The 21,897-nt window shown below is 45.4% G+C and overlaps 1 protein-coding gene across 1 annotated transcript; it reads right to left on the reverse strand.

Moving 5' to 3' along the window:
- Positions 1-4,639: 4,639 nt before the first annotated feature.
- PPP1R14B (protein phosphatase 1 regulatory inhibitor subunit 14B) lies at positions 4,640-15,419 on the reverse strand. Its single transcript, XM_089483383.1, has 4 exons — positions 14,046-15,419; positions 7,002-7,085; positions 6,486-6,518; positions 4,640-5,096 (listed from the first exon to the last, which is right to left on the reverse strand). Exons 1-4 carry the CDS (start codon positions 14,247-14,249, stop codon positions 5,028-5,030), a joined length of 390 nt encoding a protein of 129 aa, XP_089339509.1. The 5' UTR covers positions 14,250-15,419; the 3' UTR covers positions 4,640-5,027.
- Between the last annotated feature and the right edge of the window lie 6,478 nt (positions 15,420-21,897).

Genomic DNA, 21,897 nt, shown 5'->3' on the forward strand with positions numbered 1-21,897 from the left:
CTTTACTGGTATACTACAGCTGGTAGAATTTCTTGCACCATGTTATCTGAGTTAGAAAAAGACCTTGGCCTGAGCTGCTGGGGAGATACTGCCAGTGGATGGGTATCAACAAGGGCAGCTTGTTGGCCTAATTTTAAAGCCACCTGGAAATAGTAAAGGCCTTTTTGAGAGTGATCTTTCACAGCAGTTTACTGGACAGGGAAGGAGGAGGAAGAATGGCAGGTGTGTGGACTTCTGTACCACAAAGAAATGGGAATTTCAACAGAACAAGGATGGCCAACTCCTGTTCTAGACAAGAATAGGCTGAAAGTTCAGGAGACCTTGAAAAAAATTATTGAGATGTCACCTAAAGAAATATTTTTTCTGTACTCTGGCTTTAGTGAGGCGATGACACTGAAAAGAGAAGCAGAAAGCAAACTTGCTGCAGCCGTTACTTGGGGCACAGAGGCATTCTGGGAAAATTGAGAGAAGAGGCTGTCTTCAGCCATTTTACATCTTTTTATTTTGAATACTTGGCTGTTAAAAAATAATAATAGAACTAACTTGGGGAAAAAAGAAGAGGATGTGGCAAGACCTATGGATATTTACCCCATCATGCCATGTATTGGCTATAAATGTAGCTTGACTTTAGAGATGCTGACCACCAGTCGTTGTTGCAGATGAAGTCTGTGGCTAAGATGCTTGCATTGCATGGGAGTGCCTTATGGTGGTACCTCTTCTGACCCAAAACAGTGGAGTTGCTTACTTGGGGATCATGGCAAGTACCCTCAGAAGCTTGCTGAAGGAAATAAGCGATTCAGACATTTCTATTCAGTTGCAATGCTTGTCTTGGCAGAAGTAGAATATTCAGTAGATGGCAGTACACAGAACAGAACTTATGTGCTTATTGAGCTTACAGTGAAGGATGTGAGAGACCCAAGGCTTGATAAAGGGGGGAAAGGATTGGGAAAGTGTACCAAGTCACCGGAGGTCCAGGCAAAGGTAAATCCTGTAGTTCAGGAAGGTCTGTGAATAGCTGGCTTGAATCCCATTTGGAAGAAAGGCAGGATATAAATCCCATAAATAAATAAATAGCTTGCAGTTGCCAGGTTCAACTCTAAAAGGCCAACAACATCTGATCTAGCCTAGCATGGTGTTTGAGCACTGATATCTCTTGTCTCAAGCAAGGAATGACTCTGAAGCCAAATTAACTGGACTCTGCAAAAGATGAAGAAGAAGCTTGCCTGAACTTAGTGGCTAAAGTTATGTTTGTTTAAGGACAACAGGAACTTAACATTTCCATTAGCAATGTGGTGAGAAAGATAACATGAGTTTATGGAGATCAGGTCTAGGGACGTGTGTCTTCATTCAGACTATTAGCGCGGACGATGCTGGAATTCTGCCAGTATTGTCTAGTGTTTAAAAGAACAGTAGTTGCAAGCTTTGGCAGTGGAAATTCATGGTCAGTGGATGATAAGGGTTGCTCTTAGGAGCAGCTTGCCCTTCCAGCCCAGAGAGAGGGGAAGGGAGCACTGTTTGCAAAGGAAGCATTCTTCATGCGCCCTTATCCAGGGTAAGGGAGACAGCTGAGACTAGTGTGTACGGTGCTCTTTTAAAGGGGGGAAAATGCACTTCTTCCTAATTTTGACTCCGTAAATTATGCCAGTGTAGTGATTTGCATATGTGGTACACATGGGCTTTTTAGGGCTGTAGGAAACAAAGAGTTCTGTTTAACAAGGCACCTTCTGAGCACTGAAAGTGTTTCTGCCTCCTGCACCCTCCTCACTTTGTGGTAATTGTCATTAAAATTTCCAAGATTGGCCATAAAAGTGTTGGACTGTTGTCCCTCTAGATCAGTGTTCCCCAAACTTTGGTCTTCAGATGCTTTGGACTTCAGCTCTCATAATTTTTGACTGTTGACTAGTCTAGCTGGGAGTTGAAGTCCCAAACAACTGATGGACAAAAGTTTGGGGACCACTGCTCTAGATAAACGTTGGCTGAGGATAATGGGAATTGTAGACCAATCCATCACTTATACTATTGTCTTTTATCAACCAAAAAACTGTGGCGTTGTACAGTGTGCCTTTGGTATCCGCTGGGGTTTGGTTCCAGGACTCCCTGTGGATACCAAAATCCATGGATGCTCAAGTCCCATTAAATACAACGGTGTGGTGAAATGGTGTCCCTTACATAACAGCAAAATGGAGGTTTGCTTTTTGGAATTTATATCTTTTGGGAATATTTTTAAGCCATGGATAGTTGAATCCGTGGGGGGGGGAAAACATGGACAGGACAGGTTGACTGTGTACTTTTTGGAAGCGGAGTAAGCAAATAAAAGCTGCTCCCCTTCATAGCATGAGCAAGAGCATTCACATCTCTATACCGCTTATCATACAATTCTGCTGGACAACAATAAGTCTTAAAATGGATGGGAAACTTTGGCTTTCAAAGGATGAACTGAAACCCCCATCTTGGATATTTCACCATGCCAGCTAGGGTCTGGGGCAGATGTAGTTCAGTACCTTCCAGGCCACAGGTTAAGTCCTTGGGCAGGTGGGTTCTTGTGCTTGAGAAAAGAAGCTTCTCCCAAGCTGACGTCAACAACAGAGACACTTCTTTTCCCCCAAAAGCACAACCACACCCTTTCTCCAGCCTTGGAACAGCAAGCCATAGCCTAGCCCTGCAGCAAAAGTACTCTGCCCAGTTGGCATGCTGAACGGCAGGAGCGAGACAGAACTTGTGGGGATGTCAGTCTTTTCCAAGGCTGGCGTCTCAAGTCTTTGGTGAGGCATGGCATGAATTTAGGCTTGCCCCTTTCCCTGTCCACACTAAGCTGTGGTGCAGTGTTGGTTTCCCCCCCAATGAGTATCTTGAGTTTGAAAGAGTTTGGATGCAAGCTACAGGAAAAGAGATTCCACTTTAACATTAGGAGGAACTTCCTGACAGTAAGGGCTGTTCGACAGTGGAACACACTGCCTTGGAGTGTGATCGTCTCCTTTGGAGGTCTTTCAGCAGAGGCTGGATGGCCATCTGTCTGGATGCTTTGATTTTGAGTTCCTGCATGGCAGAATGGGGTTGGACAGGATGGCCCTTGGCATCTCTGCCAACTCATGATTCTAAGTGCCCATTTGGAGGGGTTGGGAAAGGCCTCTGAGCCACGTGGAAAAGCAAGCTGGGGCCGGAAGCTCTTGCAAGGCCAGGGCGGCCAGTTTTGCCTGGTGACTTCAGGCAGGAAACATGAAGCCTGATTAGTTCCAGGCCCCAGAAGACATTCTTTCCTTGCTGAGTTCAGCCACAGAGAGGAGGGGAGGGGAGGCCTGCAGCCCCACTGGGAGAGCCGCGTTGCTAACAGGGACCTGGGGCTCGGTACAGGCCTGCTCTTGCAGCCGGCACAATGCTTTCCCTTCTCTCTCCACAACAACATGCTCATAGGTAGCCAATATGGAGGGTGAGGCTTCACATGGTGCAGATGGTGGAGACGACCCCCTTGCCTAACCAAGCTTTCCTTTCTCTTTAGCAGAGTACGGTTAGCATAAAGGCTAATCATTTGGGGGGGAAATTACAATGCGTGAAAGATGCATAAGCTCAGCAATATAGTAACTAAAGTTAAGCTCCTATCATAATAGAAAAGTAAAGCTGATACCCATATGAATGTACAATTACCGGGTGGATCTTCCCAGGGAAAGCATTGTACAGACACAGGGATTTGGGAGCATTTTGGGAAGCAGCCCCTAAAAGGGGAGCTTGCAAGAACTGAAATGGCCAAATCATGTGCAAGGATGTGCTTCAGGTTAAACACTTCCGAGCCACAAGCAGGATCCGCTGGAGGGAGGGAGACAGCAAGAATATTTCTAAAATAATAAAATAAAAGCTTTATTTATACCCTGCTTCTCTGTCCAAAGACAACTGTTGCAGCTTACAGTTCTGCTAGATTTAAATGTCTTTTTATCTCTCTCTCTCTCTCTCTCTTACTTTACTCATAAAATAGTCTTGGCCTAAGGGAAGCAAGTGGTTGTGTGTCATAGGCCAGACCTGGTGACTAAGTGATGATGCGAACATGGCTTCATCCAGATCACACTAATCCAGAGCTGGACAACTGTGGCCTTCCACATGTTGGACTTCAGCTCCAATAACTTCTCACCATGTTCTGTTAGATATGGCTAATAGGGCCTTCTGTTTCAACATGTTGCCTGCCCCTCAGCAGCGAATCCCAAACTTTGATCCTCCAGGTGTTTTGGACTTCAACTCCCAGAAACCCCATAGCCAAGAGCCAAGAATCCTGGGAGGTGAAGTCTAAAACACCTGGAGGACCAAGGTTTGGAAACCGCTTTGTTACACTGGGCTGGCTCTTACCCATTAGCTTTACTTAAAGCAGCCTGAACTGGGACATAAAGTCTTCCCGTCGATAACCTGCTCTCTTTAAATCAGTGATTCCCAAAGTTTTGTCTTCAAGGTGTTTTGGACTTCCAACTCTAGAAGCCTCACCAGCGTGACCAATGTTCAGCAATTTGGGGAGCTGAAGTCAAAAATATCTGGGAGAGCAAAGTTTGGGAACCGCTGCTTCGAATGTCCACATTGCTACATCAGATGTACGTCTCCATACCAAAAGGCCCTTTCCCCATCCCTATAGATGTCTAATGTAGATGCAGAAACCAAGCCCTTGTTCTCAAAGCATCTTTATTAAATTTATATAAAAACACAATAATTAAAAAAAACACAAAAGCCCAAACATCCTAAAAAAGAAAATGTAAGTTCCTATGTCTCCCGTCCCCCTGGAGAACACATGTTCCTCTCCCTGCCCACCTCCCTTGTGGAGCTGGGGGGAAATCACATAGAGGAACAGGTCGATATTGCTAAAAAGGTGTCCAGATGGGTTTGATTATCAAAGCATTCCAAAAAAAGGAGCATCTTCCCACTCTTTCAAAGGGGGGAATCAAGGATTCTCCACCAGCCCTCCCTCTTCCAACCCAGCATAGCCAGAGTTTCAATGACAAACTCCCCAAAGAGGAAGGGAGGGCTGCGACGATGGGCGATCTCTGGCCACCGGTTCACTTCTTCTGGGGGGTGCTTAGTTTTTGCATTCCACGGATTTTATCTAGCAGATCTGCCACAAAAACCTAGAAAGTGGAAAGGTAGGTGTCAGCACTAAGGAACAGCACTATTTCCAGGAACAAAATCGGACGAGGCTTGTGCACTGTCTCACTCATCCACACCCGTATTGCTGCAAGAAACAAGCTGTCCCCAAATTCAATTGTGTCTGACATAGATGCAAAATTACCATGGAAAACTTGCTATCATAACATATATATATACACCATACATAATTTAGAGGGCAGTAAAGAATGCTTCAAGAACCAGTATGGGGTAGTGGTTTGAGTGTTGGGCTATGACTCCAGAGACAAGGGTTTGATTCTTCGCTCAGCCATGAAACCCACTTGGACAAGTCTCAGCCTCCGGGGAAGGCAATGGCAAACTCCCTCTGAACAAATCTTGCCAAGAAAACCCCATGATAGGGTTCCCATAAGTCAGAAACGACTTGAAGGCAAACAACAAATAAAGCTTTGTGCATGTGTGTGGCATACTGGTGGCATTGCCTCTACAAACCAGACATTCTGGATACAAGATCCTGAAGATGACATGAGATGGGGAACCCAGTATCTCAACACATTCGGAGTCCCAACTAGACTTGGATTGGAACGCCTTCGCCAATGCTGTGTGTGTGTGTTTCCTAGTTCCTAACCAGATTCAGGGCTCATCCCACCTCAGTGTCTTACTCCAAACAACAAATAAAGCTTTGTGCATGTATGTCACACAGTGGTGGCATCGCCTCCACAAACAAGACATCCTACCTCTGGTTACAAGATGCTGAAGACAAGAAGAGATGGAGAACCCAGTATCCCAACACACACTGGAGAGCTTCCAGAGGCATTTGGATGGTGACATAGCCTTGTACAGTACAGTATTCACAGAGTAAGTACTCAAAGAGTACTCATACAGTTGGGGAGCCCACTCCGGAGTTAACATCTACTGGTAACAAACAGGGCAGATAATCTTTCTAACCTACTTGGAAGCTTTCTAGATGGCTCTGTTGGAAGGCAAAGTCTCAAAGCCTACACCACAAACTTTGGGATCTGACCCAGCAAGGTGGATCCTGTCTGGTCTTACCTGGTGACAAGATCTTGCACATCAAATGACCTTGTCCAAAACAATAGCTTTGACATTCTCCCTTCACCGCCCCCACGAACCCCCCTGCTTTTGTGAGAAGGACAGATCAGGGCTCCTAACAGATGCTGGAGGGACAAGAGTTGGCTCCCTGCTGGGAGACGGATGGAGAAGGAGGCAGACACAGCTGCTGTTCTTTCCCCTTTGCTTCCCAGGCACAACAGCTGCTAGGCAAAGACTTAAGACCCTTGGGGCACACCTCCCTTGCCTTGCGGGTAGGGAATGGGAAAGGGCATGGGAGCCATAGTTTGCCACAGGACAAGGTAGCACTGCAGACAACTCACCTCTGTGGGCTTGTAACAGTCGACAAGTAGCTCCTGTTTGGGAAAAAAGAGGGAGGCAAAAAATTCAGACGGAGGCTCTTCCAGATTTGGTTCACTGTGTGATGAAATTTTAACAAAACAATCCTGGGCCACCTTGCATCATATTTTGTGACCCAATAAAAGGCATCAGGGTGCAGTAAAGCTACTTTTGTTGGATTATACCTATTGCTATGGCACCTTGTGGATTCTGGGAACTTGAATCCAAAAACTGATTATTATTATGTGAATTGTCTTGCGTGTGTTCCTTCTGGCTATTTATAAATATTATTATTATTATTATTGTCATTATCATTATTATTTCCTTCATTTTAAATAAGAAGCCAGCCAGGACACTGGTCTCTCTGCTGACCAGATAGGCTTCCGTTATGCCATGGCATCCATTGCTCCCAAACAATGTGCCAACCCAAAGCGGAAATGGCGGTCCATGAGAGAAGGGACTTTGTCCCACCCATATATCCCCCTTTCCTTTGCTCCTACCTTCACCCGGGCGCTCCGAGACTCATCGCTTTCCATGTCCAGGAGTTCATCAACATCTATTTCTAATTCTGGTATCTCTTCTTCCTGCAAAGAAAACCCAAAATGCAATTCACTTCTGTTCAATCAAATGACAGTGGAGCTGGAGTATGACAAAGAGTCTTGCACTTAAGACATTAATAATAATAATATGATGTATTTATGAGGAATCAAGGCAGGTTACAACATTGAAGAAACATTGTCCTATGGGGTCCAAACCTTCATAGTTGGCAATGGTTAAGGAAATTAGGCATTCAAAGAAAAAAATGTGCTTCTTCAGGTTGTATAGTGAAGGATAACTCTGCTCCATAATGGGGGAACAGAATGTGTTTGCCACCCTTTATGCCATTTGCAATGGCTGCCTCCATTCACTTTAGAAGGCTACAATGGAGGAGCCAATAGGTGCCATTAATCCTCTCTCCCCACATTACTTGTGAAGCATGAGTCTGATATGTAGGAATAAAGCATGACCTGGACTCCTGGATGGAGAAGCAGCAAATATTAAGAAGCTGTTGTCATAGAAGAAAGACGTCTTAGAGTTTCTGCACTACTTGGGTCTAATCGCACAATCCCTAGTTGTGCAGATACAAGTTGTGCAGGCTAGATTTAAACCGTGTAGACTCTTCACATTAGAAACAATCCCGTTTAACTGCCATGGCTCAATGCTATGGGATCCTGGGATTTGTCATTTTGTGAGCTATTTAGGCACCCCTGGTGCTGCAACCAACTACAAATCCTGGGACCCCACAGCATTGAGCCATGGCAGTTAAAGCGGTGTCAAAGTGCATTCTTTCTGCAATGCAGAGGAGACCTTGGATCGGGTTGCCCAAAAACCTACAAGGTCAGGAGCCTGTTGTCAGTCTACATGTACATAGGCCTGAATCTTTTTGGTTAGTCCCAACTGACTCAACTGTTGTGAATGGATGAGTCAACACAACTGTAAATCCCACTGATGCAATGAGTCCACACAAGTTGGGCAACCAGAAGATTCAGGCCATTGTCTCTCTTATCTGCCAATCTCTTTTGTTAAAATCCGTCTTGGGGAGCAGCAAACTTTCCATCCCGCTCTTGCGATGACAGTCCCTTCCCTTCACCCAATTTTTTTCTGGGTTCAGTCCTAATGGACCTCTATGGCAAAATGCAAGCTGAAGAGCAGATTTCACCACTTTGAGAGTGCAGGCAAGGGCATGCCATTTTAAATGCGCCTCTGTTTTTAAAACATGTAGCAGAAAGATCTAGAGACACACACTCCAAAATAGTACGGACTAGTTCTGCTCCCGGGCCTCAATCCTGGACTCAATAACCCTTTTATTGTTGTGTGCCTTCAAGTACTATCCGACTTATGGCAACCCCAAGGCAAACCTATCCTGGCACTTTTCTTCAGAGGGGGTTTGCCACTGCCATCCTCTGAGGCTGAGAGCATGGGACTTGCCTATGGTCACCTAGTGGGTTTCATGGCCAAGCTGGGATTTGAACCCTGGTCTCCAGCATAGTCCGATGCTCAAACCGCTATGCCATGCTGGCTACGCCAATGACCCTACTACTCAATAACCCCACGGAGATCATGCCCACCATCTGGAAGATGGGAGGTTGTTCTGGTTTGCAAGCTCTACAGCTGTGCCCTTCAGTTCCCATCAGCTTCTGCTAGTAGAGATGAATGACAGGAATAGTACTTCATCGACATAAGCTTTTAATGGTTAAAAATATATCTATTAGTGCTTGGAATGATTAAGAAGATACCCATTAGAGGGTAGTATATAGGTATGGCTTCAGAACATAGAGATCTTTGCTTGGTGGGTGCGGGGAAGAGAACGGACAGCCGCCGCCGTTTTGGAAGCCATAAAATAATACTCCTCACCCAGGATGGAAAACTGCTTCTAGGTAGGAATCAGATGCCTTGTGGATAGCTTAACAAAGCCGACTCAAGGCATTTGGACACTTGAAGACAAGACAAGATGGCAAACCATCCCATATCCACAAAACAGGGGTACTTTGGTTGGGCCGACCAAAATGCACAAGATATATGTTGCGAGCTTTGAAAGCTTTCAACATAGCCCACATCCACAAAACCGGGATGCTTTTGTCAAGCCAACAAAAATGCACATGCTGCATGTACAGTTGGCCCTTCTTATACATGGATTTTTTTATCCACAGATTCAAGCATCCATGGTTTGAAAATGTTTAAAAAAAAGTATAAATTTCAAATATCAAACCTTGATTTTCCATTTTGTATAAGGGACACCATTTTGCTATGTCATTATATTTAATGGGACTTCTGCATCCGTGGATTTTGTTATCCACAGGGGATCTTGGAACCAAACCCCAGCGGATAACAAGGGTCCACTGTATATTGTGCACTGTGGTTGGCCCAATAAAAATATCCCTGTTTTGTGGATTTGGGGTATTATTGCAATGAAATAAGTTAATGAATAAATAAATAATACTTTGCTATATGGCATGCTATAGTGGTTGGAGCGTTGGACTAGGGCACTGGGAGACCAGGGTTCAAATCCCGGTTTGACCATGCAAACCCACTGGGTGACTTTGAGCAAACTGCACTCTCTCAGCCTCAGGAGATGGCCATGGCAAACCCTGTCTGAAGAAACATGCCAAGAAAACCCTGTAATAGGGTCACCATGAGTCGGAAACAACTTGAAGGCACACCACAACAATATGGGCATCACCTATTAACTGGATCATTTCTGCCATGTGAATGCAGCCATAGTTAACTGTGAAAACAGCCTCTCCAAAATCTCCCAAACAGATTCTTGTCTGTGAAGACCCCAATACCATGGTGGCCAGATTCTGTGCAAAATTCGCAATGGCCTCCGCGGTAGACTACTCTTGTCTTGCTATACTAGAATCTGAAAGGATATATTAAATATTATCTTTAACCTGCGTTTTTACCTTCTTTTATTCCGTACCCCTTTTGGCACCTGTGCTGGTCTATGATCGTAATAAAAGATTCTCTTCTATTCTGCAGATCTTAAATCAAGACTGAACAGATGCATCAACCCAGGTTTTCACGAAACGCAAAAACAGGGGACCCTCCAACAGCATGCAATAAGCCCAGCTTAGCAGATCTTGCACAATGTCTGCTAGGAGCCAGCCTGACTCATGCGCTCATGTGCCTCGTCCTATGGCTCTGGAGTCCTTTCTCACACTAGTAACAAGGCAAGCCATTGAAGGATCTTATTAAGCAGCAGAGGTATGTTTTTGGCAGCCGAACAGGGACAAAGGTAAGGAGGTCGCCCGCCCCCTCCTTTCCCAAGGCTGGCATTTATGACTTCCCTGGCTCATAGTCAACAAGTATGCGCTTGGGAAGGTGGAGCAGCAGCAGCAGCAGCTTTGGAAAGCTTCTTTGGCTAAGCTTTTCGGCCGCCTTGACCAGCTACTTACTGTTCCATTAGCCAGCTCCGACACAAGGCCCATATGGCCAACTAAATCGTCCTTCCACCCAGCCACCCCATGACTGCCAATATAGGCACTGCGAGGGTTTTTCTTTTTGTCTGTCTGCCAAATGGCATTGGGTGGCACAAAGTTGGTACAGTGGGTATCCCCTGGGGTTTGGTTCCAGGACCCTCCGCACATAGCAAAATCTATGAACGCTCATGTCCAATGGAATACAATGCAATAGTAAAATGGTATCCCTTATATCAAATGGACAAGGTTTGCTTTTGGGAATTTATATACATTTTTAATACAGTGGGGCCTTGGAATTCATTGGGGTTTGGTTCCAGGGCTCTCCACAGATAGCAAAATCCATGGATGCTCAAGTCCCATTAAATGCAATGCAATGGCAAAATGGTGTCCCTTATATCAAATGGACAAGGTTTGCTTTTGGGGGGATATATATATATATATATATATATATATATATATATTCATTCAGTGGGTCCTTGGTATTTGCTGGAGTTTGGTTCTAAGACCCTCAGTCTGTAACAAAATCCATGGATGTTCAAGTCCCATTAAATACAATGCCATAGGAAAATGGTGTCCCATATATCAAAGGGACAAATCAAGGTTTACTTTTTGGAACACTACTTTTTTTACCAGAAAGACTACCTCTATAGGAATCTCTAGGTCCTCCAGCGCAACGCAATGGTCAACATCTGCCAAAAGGTTGACCATAGAATCATGCTGGAGGACCTAGAAATGCCTAGAGAAGTGTTTTCTCTAGGAATCTCTAGGTCCTCCAGTGCAACTCTATGGTCAATTTCCAGCAGAATTTCTCTGGAGGACCTAGAGACAACCTATTAATCAAAACCATGAATTATCAAAACTGCATAAGTCAAAGCTGCAAATGTGGCGGGCCGACCGGAGACTCAAGTCTTGTGTTCAAATGCTGCCTCAGGGGCAGGTTCAATGCTTCCAATCCCATTACACCTCACCACACTTTGTGTAGAAGCGACAAAAGTTGCAAGCATGGGGGGGGCAGCATAACCCGCTTTTCCTCTTTGTTTGCAACATAATCTCATTATGTCTTAAGGGTTAGGCAATGAGAATCCTACAGAGCTAAGAAGAGGGGGAGAAAATCCCTCTATTAAAGCAGCTGCTCTTCTCCAGCGACAGCTGCACCAGCCGCCCGGGGCCATGCATTCAAATCTGGTTCTTCCAAATCCGGAGTCACACACCCTACCAAAAGGCCCAAAGGGAGAACAAGACTCCCAACCACTCCTGCATCCCATCCCCAGTTCACAGCCCCCTTCACGATCAGAAGAAAGAAAATTAGGATCTGGGGGTAGGAAGGGAGGGAACTCGAACTCGGGTTCCTCCAGTATGGCCTACTCTAAGGGCCCCACAAAGGCCTGGACACCTAATGACCTTAAGTGACCTTCATCACAAGTTTAAGAAGAAAGATACAAGGTAGCCATGCACCCAGCACCCACTTTTTCAGCCTTTAGGGTGGAAAGGGGAGAATTTGGATAGAGGGGCATCCTTACATTGGCTTTTAGGGCCTTGAGGACCTTGAGATGAGAGAGAAGGTTATATGAAGGGGAGACGGGGCATTTTGAGGGCATGAGGCCCATTACATTGCAAAAGCCCACTGACAGAAAAGAACGCCACCTCGGGGGGGAAAGGCAACTGTAATAATGCCAGGGAGCGGAGCTCTGGTGCCACAACCAACTGTAGATTCCAGAATCCCATAGCATGGAGCCAGGCAGTTAAAGTGGCGTTAAACTGGATTGCTTCGGCAGTGTGGATACAGCCTTAGTCTGGAAAACCAGTGGGCAAAGGGATCTAAGTAGCCCCTTTGAGACTCGCTGGAAGAAAGAAGCTGGTGGCATGAGCTTTCCTAGACTTATGCAGGGGTTATGCAGGGGTTCTGCCCCAAATGTATGGGTTGGAGTGGGTTATGCATGGAGTATGCATGGGTTATGCAGGGAAAATGCCCTAGAGGCATGGGGTGGAGTGGGTTTTGCATGACCCATGCAGCATGGGAGTAGACATGGGTTGTAGTGGGTTATGAATGGGGTATGCCTCAGCTGAATGGGGTAGAGTGGATTATGTATGGGGTATGAATGGGGTGGAGTGGGTTATGCATGAACTATGCTTCAGATGCATGGGGTGGGATGGGTTATGCATGGGGTATGCATGGGTTGTGCCTCCAATGCATGGGGTGGAGTGGGAAATCAGGGCACAGGCCTATCTAATCTGGAAGGAGGGTTATGGGGAGTCTTAGGGCTTGTGGAGGTCTTGATATCTGAAGCTTAGAGGGCCGCTGAGGAGCACTTTTGAGCCTTTGCACACCCCTCTGCAGCTGGCTCTTGCCTGTGCCTGCCTTCCCTTTGTTCCAGGGCCTTCCTTTGTGCTGCCAGGCGCACATTCTGCCTCCACAGTGGCGCTTGTGCAGGAAATACAAAGAGAGCTCAGTGGAGGGGGGTGCAAATTATGGGGCAGGAGATTTGTGCTGTGTTGCCCATCCTTTCCTTGGCATTTCACATCTGGGGGCTTCCCTCTCCCCATTTAGACTGGAACCTCCCAGGGGCAGGGGGGGCTTCTTTCTTTGCTTCTGCAAGGGAGGCCAAAAATGTAATATAAAAGCATTGTCCGAGGCAGTTTTAGGGCTGCATTCGAGGTTGGGGGCACAACTGTTTAAAGCAATGCATTTAGTTCTGGAAGTTGTAGGTAGTGGTTTGAGGGTTGGGCTACCACTCTGGAGGTCTGGGTTCAATTCCTGGGTCAAGCATAAAAACCCATTGGGTGAACTTGGGCAAGTCACACTCTCTCAGCCTCAGAGAAAAGCCAGAGCCAAAGAAACCGGGATGGGCTAAAACAAATGACAGTACTGGCCCATAGGGAAACCATACTTGCCAATAGGGAATCATTGCCCAATGATTCTCTATGAGCAAGTATGGTTTCCCTATGGGCAAGTACCATCATTTGTTTTAGTTAGTAAGGGCCCAAGAAAACCTTGCCAAGAAAAACCCCAGAATTGAGTCCCCAGGAACAAAGCCATGGCCCAAGTCACACTCTCTCAACCTCAGAGGAAAACCTTGCCAGGAAAACCCCCAGGATCCAGTCCATAAGGAACTTGGGAGTAGAATGTACTAAAACAAATGGCACTACTTGCCCATAGAGAAACCATACTTGCCCATAGAGAATCATTGCAGAATAGTTGCCCATAGAGAATCACTGGGGAATACTTGCCCATAGGGAAACCATACTTGCCCCATAGGGAAACAGAGAGGAATACTTGCCCATAGGGAAACATAGGGGAATAGTTGCCCATAGGGAAACCCTACTTGCCCATAGGGAATCACAGGGGTATACATTGTCTTCCCCAGTGATTCCCTATGGGCAAATATGATTTCCCTATGGGCAAGCAGTGCCATTTGTTGGTCCACATGCATGGCCAGAGCCACATTCTCTCAGCCTCAGAGGAAGACCAGGGCCATAGAAACCCTTGCTCAGGCTGGAAGTCCCAAATGGATGCCCAGGAACACTAGGCAGGAGGGGATGTGGGGTCGATGGATCAATGGATGGATCGATCGATGTGATGCTGACCTGGCAGTCGTAGAGGAGGGTGAGCTGGGCCAGGATCCATTCCTCCAAGTGGAGCCTCTTGCGGAGCTCCTTGCGGTCATATTTGACTGTGACCCGTCCTTGGCGCCGGACTGGACCTTCCTCCTCCTCCTCTTCCTCGGTGCCCCTCGACTCCGATCCTGGAGGGCTCTGGAAGTAGACCCTGGGGCCTGTCGGAACCGCCATCCTGGGTCACAACCGGATCAGAACTGGAGTCACCCAAGAAAGGCAAAAGCAGGGAAGGAAACAAAGGGAATCAACTCCTTTGGAGTCTCCTCCTCCTCTTCTTCTTCTTCTTCTCGACCTGGTTCTTTTGGACCCAACAAGGACCAGCCTGAACCCAAAAGAACAAGATTGGATCAGAACCAGAGTCAAACCAGAGTCACTCAAGTAATTCAAAGGGATGGGGGGGGGGGAGGAAATTAACTCCTCTGGAGTCTCCTCTTCTTCTTCTCGAACTGGTTCTTCTGGACCCAAAAGAACCAGACCGGATCGGAACCGGAGTCAAACCGGAGTCATTCAAGAAAAGCAAATAGATGGAAGGGAAAAAAAACGGGAATCAACTCTTTGGAGTCTCCTCCTTTTCTTCACCCGGTTCTTTTGGGCTCCAAAGAACTGAACCGGACCCAAACGAACCGAACCAGACCCAAAAGAACTGGACCGGAACCAGAGTCAAACTGGAGTCACCCCAGAAATATAAAGGGAAGGAAGGGAGAAAAGTGTAGAAAAATTCTTTCTCTTCTCGACTCTGTTCTTTTAGACTCCAAAGAACCGGACCGGGCCCAAAAGAACCGAACCTGAGTCCACTTTGTGGGGGGGTTCCTCCTTTTTTCCTTGGATCCTGGTTGAAAGGTTGAAAACCCTTGGCTCTTTGTCCTTTTTCTTCCTTCTTCTTTCTTGGTCCCGAACCGAACCGGACCCGAATGCAGAACCGAACCGGGGGAGGAGGAAACCCAAAGGGGGAAGGACTGGGCTTTTGTCTTTCCCAGTCCTCCGGAGCCACGTGCGATCCCTTGGCCAGACAAAAGGGGGAAGCCCAGCAGAGGAACCGGGTGCCAGAACTGGATCAGAACCGGATCAGAACCGCATCCGAACCGGTTGGCTTGGGGACTCACCCAGCCGCTCTGCCTGGGGCCCAATGGCGGGGCTGGATCCCTCCTCCACTGCTGGATCCCTTGCCGGTTCCGACCCACTCCGATGATCCCACCACGCCCAGCAAGAAGGGATCCCGGCAAGGCAAGAAGAAGGATCCCTGCCTGCGCTGGCAATCAATGGCTCTCCTCCTCCTCCTCTTCCTCCTCCCAGGGATCGACTCTCCCAGCAGCAGCTCTCCAAAGTGGGTGGATCCCTCTCTTCTCCGGCAGAAAGCAAGGAAGGGAGGGACCCTGAGCAAAGAAAGGAAGGAAGGAAGGAAGAGAGAGAGAGAGAAAGAAGAAGGAGGAGGCTCCAGCCTTTCCATCAGCTGCTTTCACTGTTGCATTCAAGCCTCTCTCTCTTGCATTCACGCTCCTTCCTTCCTTCCTTCCTTCCTTCCTTCCTTCCTTCCTTCCCCACTCTCCTTTTCTCTTTCTTTATTTCCTTCCTTGCTTTGTTCTCTTTCTCTTCTTTTTCTCTTTCTTTTATCTTCCTTTCTTCCTTCTCTCTGTTTATTTTCTTTCTCTTTCTTCCTTTCTTCCTCACTCTCCTTCTCTATTTCCTTCCTTCTCTCTCTCTCTTTTTTTTCTCTTTTTTTTCTTCCTTCCTTGCTCCTTTCCTTCTCTCTCTATATATATTTTCTTTCTTTCTTTCTCATCCTTTATTTCTTTCCTTCCTCTCTTTCTTTCTCCTAACTTCCTTCCTTCCTTCCTTCCTTCCTTCCTTCCTTCTCTCTCTCTCTCTTTCTCTTTCCTTCCTTCTCTCCATATTTCTTCCCTTCCTTTCCTCTCTCTCTTTCTCCTTCCTTGCTTCTCTTTCTTTCTTTCTTTCTTTTTCTCCTTCCTTCCTTCCTTCCTTCCTTTCTTCCTTCTCTCTCTGTCTCTCTTTTCTTTCTTCCTCTTCCCTCCCTTCTTTTTTTGCATTGACTTTTGCACCCTTTATGCCTCCATGTTGCATTCATGTTTTCTTTTCTTTTCAGGGGAGGCATTGGGTTTTTTTTGCACTAATGCTACTTCCTCTTCCCTTCTTTTTTGCCTTGATTTTTGCATTGTGCCTATATCTTGGATTTGTGCTTTTTGTGTTGGTTTTTACATTAATTACTTCACGTAGCAAGCAATATGTGCGTGTGTTTATATATATGAGAGCAAAAATCAATGCAAAGAAGCACAAATGTAGCAAGATATATATAGGTGTGTATATATGAATTGATGCATGCAAAAACCAGTGCAAAGAAGCACGAATGTAGCTCCGCTCTGGGCCCCATAACAAACTCCAACTCCCAGAATTCCACAGCCTTGAGCCAGACAACAAGTTAAAGCGGGCCAAACTAGGTTATTTCTCCAGTGTGGATGCAGCCTTAAACTGGATTATTTCTGCAATGCAGAAGCATCCCAAAGAGAAAGGAAAGAGAAGAAGCACATCCTCTGGCTTGAAAGCACAGGCTCCTGGCAGAGTAAAGGAGGCCCACATGGTCCAGGCCTAACAGAGGCTTCATTCAGCCAGAAGAAGAAAGAGAACAGCAGCAGCTGCAAGGAACACTTTTGGACAGAGGAAGTGTGGGCCTATTTAGCAGCAGCCTAGGATTTGGGATAGAGATTTCTTCCCTTCCTCCCTCCCCATGATCCCAATTCCCAACTCATTGGCTGCATCCTTAATCACAGAGTTGGAAGAGACCCCAAGGGCCATCCAGTCCAACCCCATAATCTCTTTTCCTGGAGCTTGCATCCATTGCTCCGGGTCCTATTCTCTGGAGCAGCAGAAAAGAAGCTTGCTCCATCCTCAACATGACACCCCTTCAAATACTTAAACAGGGCTATCATATCACCTCTTAACCTTCTCTTCTCCAGGCTAAACATCCCCAGCTCCCTAAGTCTCTCCTCATAAAGCATGGTTTCCAAACCCTTCAACATTTTAGACACCCCTCCTTTGGACACGCTCCATTTCTCAATCTCCTTTTTGAATTGTGGTGCCCAGTATTCCAGGTGAGGCCTGACCAAAGCAGAATAGAGTGGCACTATTACTTCCCTCGATCTAGATACTATACTTCTATTGATGCCACCTAGAATCGCATTGGCCTTGTTAGCTGCTCCACTCCATGCACCTGAGGAATATCCTATGAATAACCCACTTCACTCATGCATCTGAGGCATACTCCATGCATAACCTACTCCGCCCCATGCATACTTCCTTTTTAGCTGTCACATCGCACGGTTGGCTCATGTTCAACTTGTGGCCTACTAGGACTCCTATATCTCTTTCACATGTAGTTTTGTTAAGCCAGGTGTCTCCCATTCTATATCTAGGCATTTAATTTTTTTTCTGTCCAAGTGCAGTAATTTCCATCTCTCCCTGTTGAAATTCATTTTGTTTGCCTTGGCCCAGCTTTCTATTCTATTAAGATCATTTTGCATTCGGATCCTGTCCTCTGGGGTGTTAGCTACTCCTCCTAATTTGGTGTCATTTGCAAATTTGATAAACATGTGTTCTATTCTTTCATCCATCATTGATAAAGATGTTGAATAGCACTGGGCCCAGGACAGAACCCTGTGGCACCCAAATGGTCACTTCTCTCCAGGATGAAAAGGAGCAGCAATTGCTGGGCACCCTTTGGGTTCGTCTGGTTAACCAATTACACATCCACATAACAGTTGCATTGTCTAACCCACATTTTACTATCTTGTTTGCAAGTATATCATGGGGTACCTTGGCAAAGGCCTTGCTGAAATCAAGATATGCAATATCCACAGTGTTCCCTTCATCTGCCAAGCTGGTAATTTGATTAAAAAAGAGAGAGAGAGAGGTCAGATTAGTCTGACATGACTTGTTTTTCAGAAGCCCATGTTGACTTTTTGCGATTATGGCATTCCCCTCTAAATGTTGTTCACCGACTTTGCTGAGCACCTTTTGGGTTCGGTCGGTCAACCAATTACAAATCCATTGAAGAGTTGCATTGTCTGGCCCTCATTTTAGAAGCTTGTTTGCAAGAATATCATGGGGGGACCTTGCCAAAGGCTTTACTGAACTCAAGATATGCTATATCCACAGCATTCCCCTTATCTACATATATATATATTATATTATATTATATTATATTATATTATATTATATTTATTATATTGTATTATATTATATAAAGAGATCATGCTCTTGTACCTTCATTTCACCCCAAATGGGAATCGCATCCCTAGTTTCGTATGTGGTCCACAAACACCTCTCCCTCTCTTTCTTTTGCCCAAAGGAGCATCGAGCATTCCATAGCAAATGCTTGAATACTGGAAAAACAAGCAGCGCTTGGAAAATTGATGTTCACATAAGACCTCGATTTACAAAAATAAAATAAAATGGCGAGACCATGCTTTCCAGTGTTGTTGGAAAATCAAAACATAGGCGAGCATGGCAACCTTTCTGTGAACATCCGACAGAGATAACTTCCCATTTGTACCCCTCTCCAACTGGATCACTCACCCATTTCAACCCGATCCCATTTCCAAACACTGGACATGCATGTACTACATCTGAAAAAGAACTCAGAATAAAATGGCTATTTTTAAGAATTGGTTTTAAACCCTCAGGTGTCAAATAGACATGGATTCGCTGCAATATGCGTGCGCCATGTATTCCAACAAGATCTGCACTGAGGCAAATTCAGATTATTTCACTGGTGCGGATTCAGCCTGAATAATCTCTCATTGTGCAAACTCAAACTCAGACTAACTAACATCTCCCCCTTCCGGCTCCATGGAGAAACAGATCCAGAAAAAGGACAAAGGGACCCATCCATAACACTAGGAGTATCTCTAGCAATCCTTTAAAGAGGGGATTAAAAAAAATGCTTCAGGGTTGTTGCAGAATTTTTGGATTGTTACAGGGCTTACCTAGAAAAAGAAGTCTATATTATTTATTACTATTTGTAGCAAGGTGAAAAGAGTGTCTCTGAGCATATCCTGAGTCCCCATGAGTAATTTCCTCTTACTTCATGCTGCTTTGCCTTGTTTAACTGCATGATAGCAAGACTGTAGAAAGGCTGATTCCTCCTCCCTATATAGGAACAATGTCGTGTCACTTATAGAATCATAGAGTGGAAGAAACCCCAAAGGCTGTCCAGTCCACCCCATTCTGCCATGCAGGAACTCATAATCAAAGTACTCCCTGCAACAGATGGCCATCCAGCCTCTGTTTAAAGACCTCCAAAGAAGGAGACTCCATCAGACTCCAAGGGAGTTTGTTCCACTGTCCAACAGCTCTTACTGTCATGACGTTCCTTCTAATGTTAAGGTGGAATCTCTTTTCCTGTAGTTTGAATTCATTGCTCTGGGTTCTTATCTCTGGAGCAGCAGAAAACAAGCTTGCTCCAGCTTTGATGTGACACCACATATTTTAAAAGGACTATCTTATCACCTCTTAACTCTCTCTTCTCCAGACTAAACATCCCTAGCTCCCTAAGTCTCTCCTCATAGGGCATAGTTTCCAGACCCTTCACCATTTTAGTTGCCCTCCTTTGGACATGCTCCAGTTTGTCCACATCTTTTTTGAATTGTGGTGCCCAGAACTGGACACAGTATTCCAAGTGAGGCCTGACCAAAGCAGAATAGAGTGGCACTATTATTTTCCTGGGTCAAGACACTATCCTTCTATTGATGCAGCATAAAATTGCATTGGTCTTATTAGCTGCCGCATCACGCTGTTGACTCATGTTCAACTTGTGGTCTTCTTGGACTCCTAGATCCCTTTCGCATGCACTCGTTTTGTTAAACCAGGTGTCCCCCATTTTATATATATGCATTTCATTTTTTTCTGCCTAAGGGCAATACCTTAAATTTCTTCCTGTTGCTGTTCATTTTGTTAGTTTTGGCCCAGCTTTCTAATCTATTCAGGTGATTTTGAATTTTGACCCTCTCCTCTGGGGTTTTAGCTACCCCTCCTAATTTGGTGTCACCTGCAAACTTGATAAGCATGCCCTGTATATTTTTCATCCAAGTCACAGATAAAAATAATAGATATAGCTAAAAAAAAACCTTTTTGCAAATGAATGTTTAATTTCTTGGACTTTGAGAATTTCCCATCAGCTACATGGCCAGAAGGCGCATATCCCTCCATACCTTCTGATCTGAGAACAAAAACAGCAAAATGCAGGCCTATGACTGACATCTTTAATTACTTTTCTCTTGCATGGTTTTTAACACCTTGCCTGATGAAGAAGCCAGTGGAGCTCCAAAAGCCTGCAACATGTCTATTGTGCATTTTGTTTGGCCCAATAAAGGTACCACTGTTTAGTGGATTTCCTTATGTTATGGGGTTTGCTATATGGCCAACATGGCTAGCCCTGGATGTTACCTAGATACAAGCTTGGTAGGTCAGGGAAGTGCTGTATCCTTGGAAGCGATAAGGTCTAGAAACATGTCCCTGTTTAGAAATGAAAGTGTGTTGCGGGGGAGCTACTAAATTCTGCATCCAAATGCGTTCCTTTATTTGTACAGAATAACCTTTGAACAATATTGCTGCTTCCTTCTCCTTTTGCACCTGCCTACCATCATGCCTCATTGTGTTATTCTGCTTGCTTAGAGTAGACAAATTTCCCCTCCGCTAACCAGTTTATTAGATTTGGAATTACTAAGGAAGGTTAAAGAAGAAAGTCCAAAGGTAGGTTTATTGCCAAACAGAAAGAAAACCAAAATACTGACCATAGAGGAGCTACATAAATTCAATCTAGTCAATGAGGAAATCAAAATAATTAAAGATTTTCCATATCTTGGATCAAACATCGATCAGAACAGAGACTGCAGTCAAGAATGCAGAAGAAGACTAGAACTGGGAAGGACGAGACAAGATCCGAAAGCGTGATGATATACAACTGAGCATTAAATTCAGTATGACATCCCTTCAAATACTTAAACAGGGCTATCATGTCACCTCTTAACCTTCTCTTCTCCAGGCTAAATATACCCAGCTCCTTAAGACGGCTTGATGGTTTCCAGACCTTTCAGCATATTTGGACGCCCTTCTCTGGACACGCTCCAGCTTGTCCACATCCCATATGACTCATTGGAAAGGACAACAATGCTAGGAAAGGTAGAAAGTAGTAGAAAGAGAGGAAGAACACATGCCGGATGGATAGACTCAATCTAGGAGGTCATAGGCCTGGGCCTGCAGGACCTAGGCAGAGCAGTTGAGGATAAGGGGCTCTTGGAGACATCTCAGGCATAGGATCATCATGAGTCAAGGTTGACTACAAGGCAGTCAACAACCGCCAGCTTGTTCATCTTAATCTTTGTACACCGCTTTGATTGTCTCAGCAAAAAGCAGGATAGAAATAAAAGTTTTATTATTTATTATTTATTTATCTTGCATGCAACTCTGAAGCCTTTCCACTAGATGGCAAGGTCTCCCTTGGACAACAGAGATCCACAGGTGCGACGCAGGAAAGCTCACATTCTGCAAAGGGTGAAAGAATTATAGAATTATAGAATCCTAGAGTTGGAAGAGACCTCAAGGGCCATCCAGTCCAACCCCATTCTGCCATGCAGGAACTCTCAATCAAAGCATCCCTGACAGATGGCCATCCAGCCTCTGTTTAAAGACCACCAAAGAAGGAGACTCCACTACACTCAGTTATATCGATGTCCATGCAGCTGAGATGGAACAGCGGACTCACTTTGAACTGATTGCTTTCTTTACAGTTTCTTCCCACGTCACTTTGTTC

The sequence above is a fragment of the Sceloporus occidentalis genome, unplaced genomic scaffold (assembly GCF_023333645.1).
Source record: "Sceloporus occidentalis isolate IW3139 unplaced genomic scaffold, rSceOcc1.0.p SCAF_20, whole genome shotgun sequence".
In the NCBI taxonomy this organism is placed as follows: Eukaryota; Metazoa; Chordata; class Lepidosauria; order Squamata; family Phrynosomatidae; genus Sceloporus; species Sceloporus occidentalis.

Coding starts and splice junctions, on each gene's coding strand:
- PPP1R14B (XM_089483383.1), bottom strand. CDS start 14,249: ATGGCGGTTCCGACAGGCCCCAGGGTCTACTTCCAGAGCCCTCCAGGA. Junction 7,086..14,045: donor CCCTCCTCTACGACTGCCAG/GTCAGCATCACA, acceptor TTTTCTTTGCAG/GAAGAAGAGATACCAGAATT. Junction 5,097..6,485: donor ACTGTTACAAGCCCACAGAG/GTGAGTTGTCTG, acceptor TCCACTTTCTAG/GTTTTTGTGGCAGATCTGCT.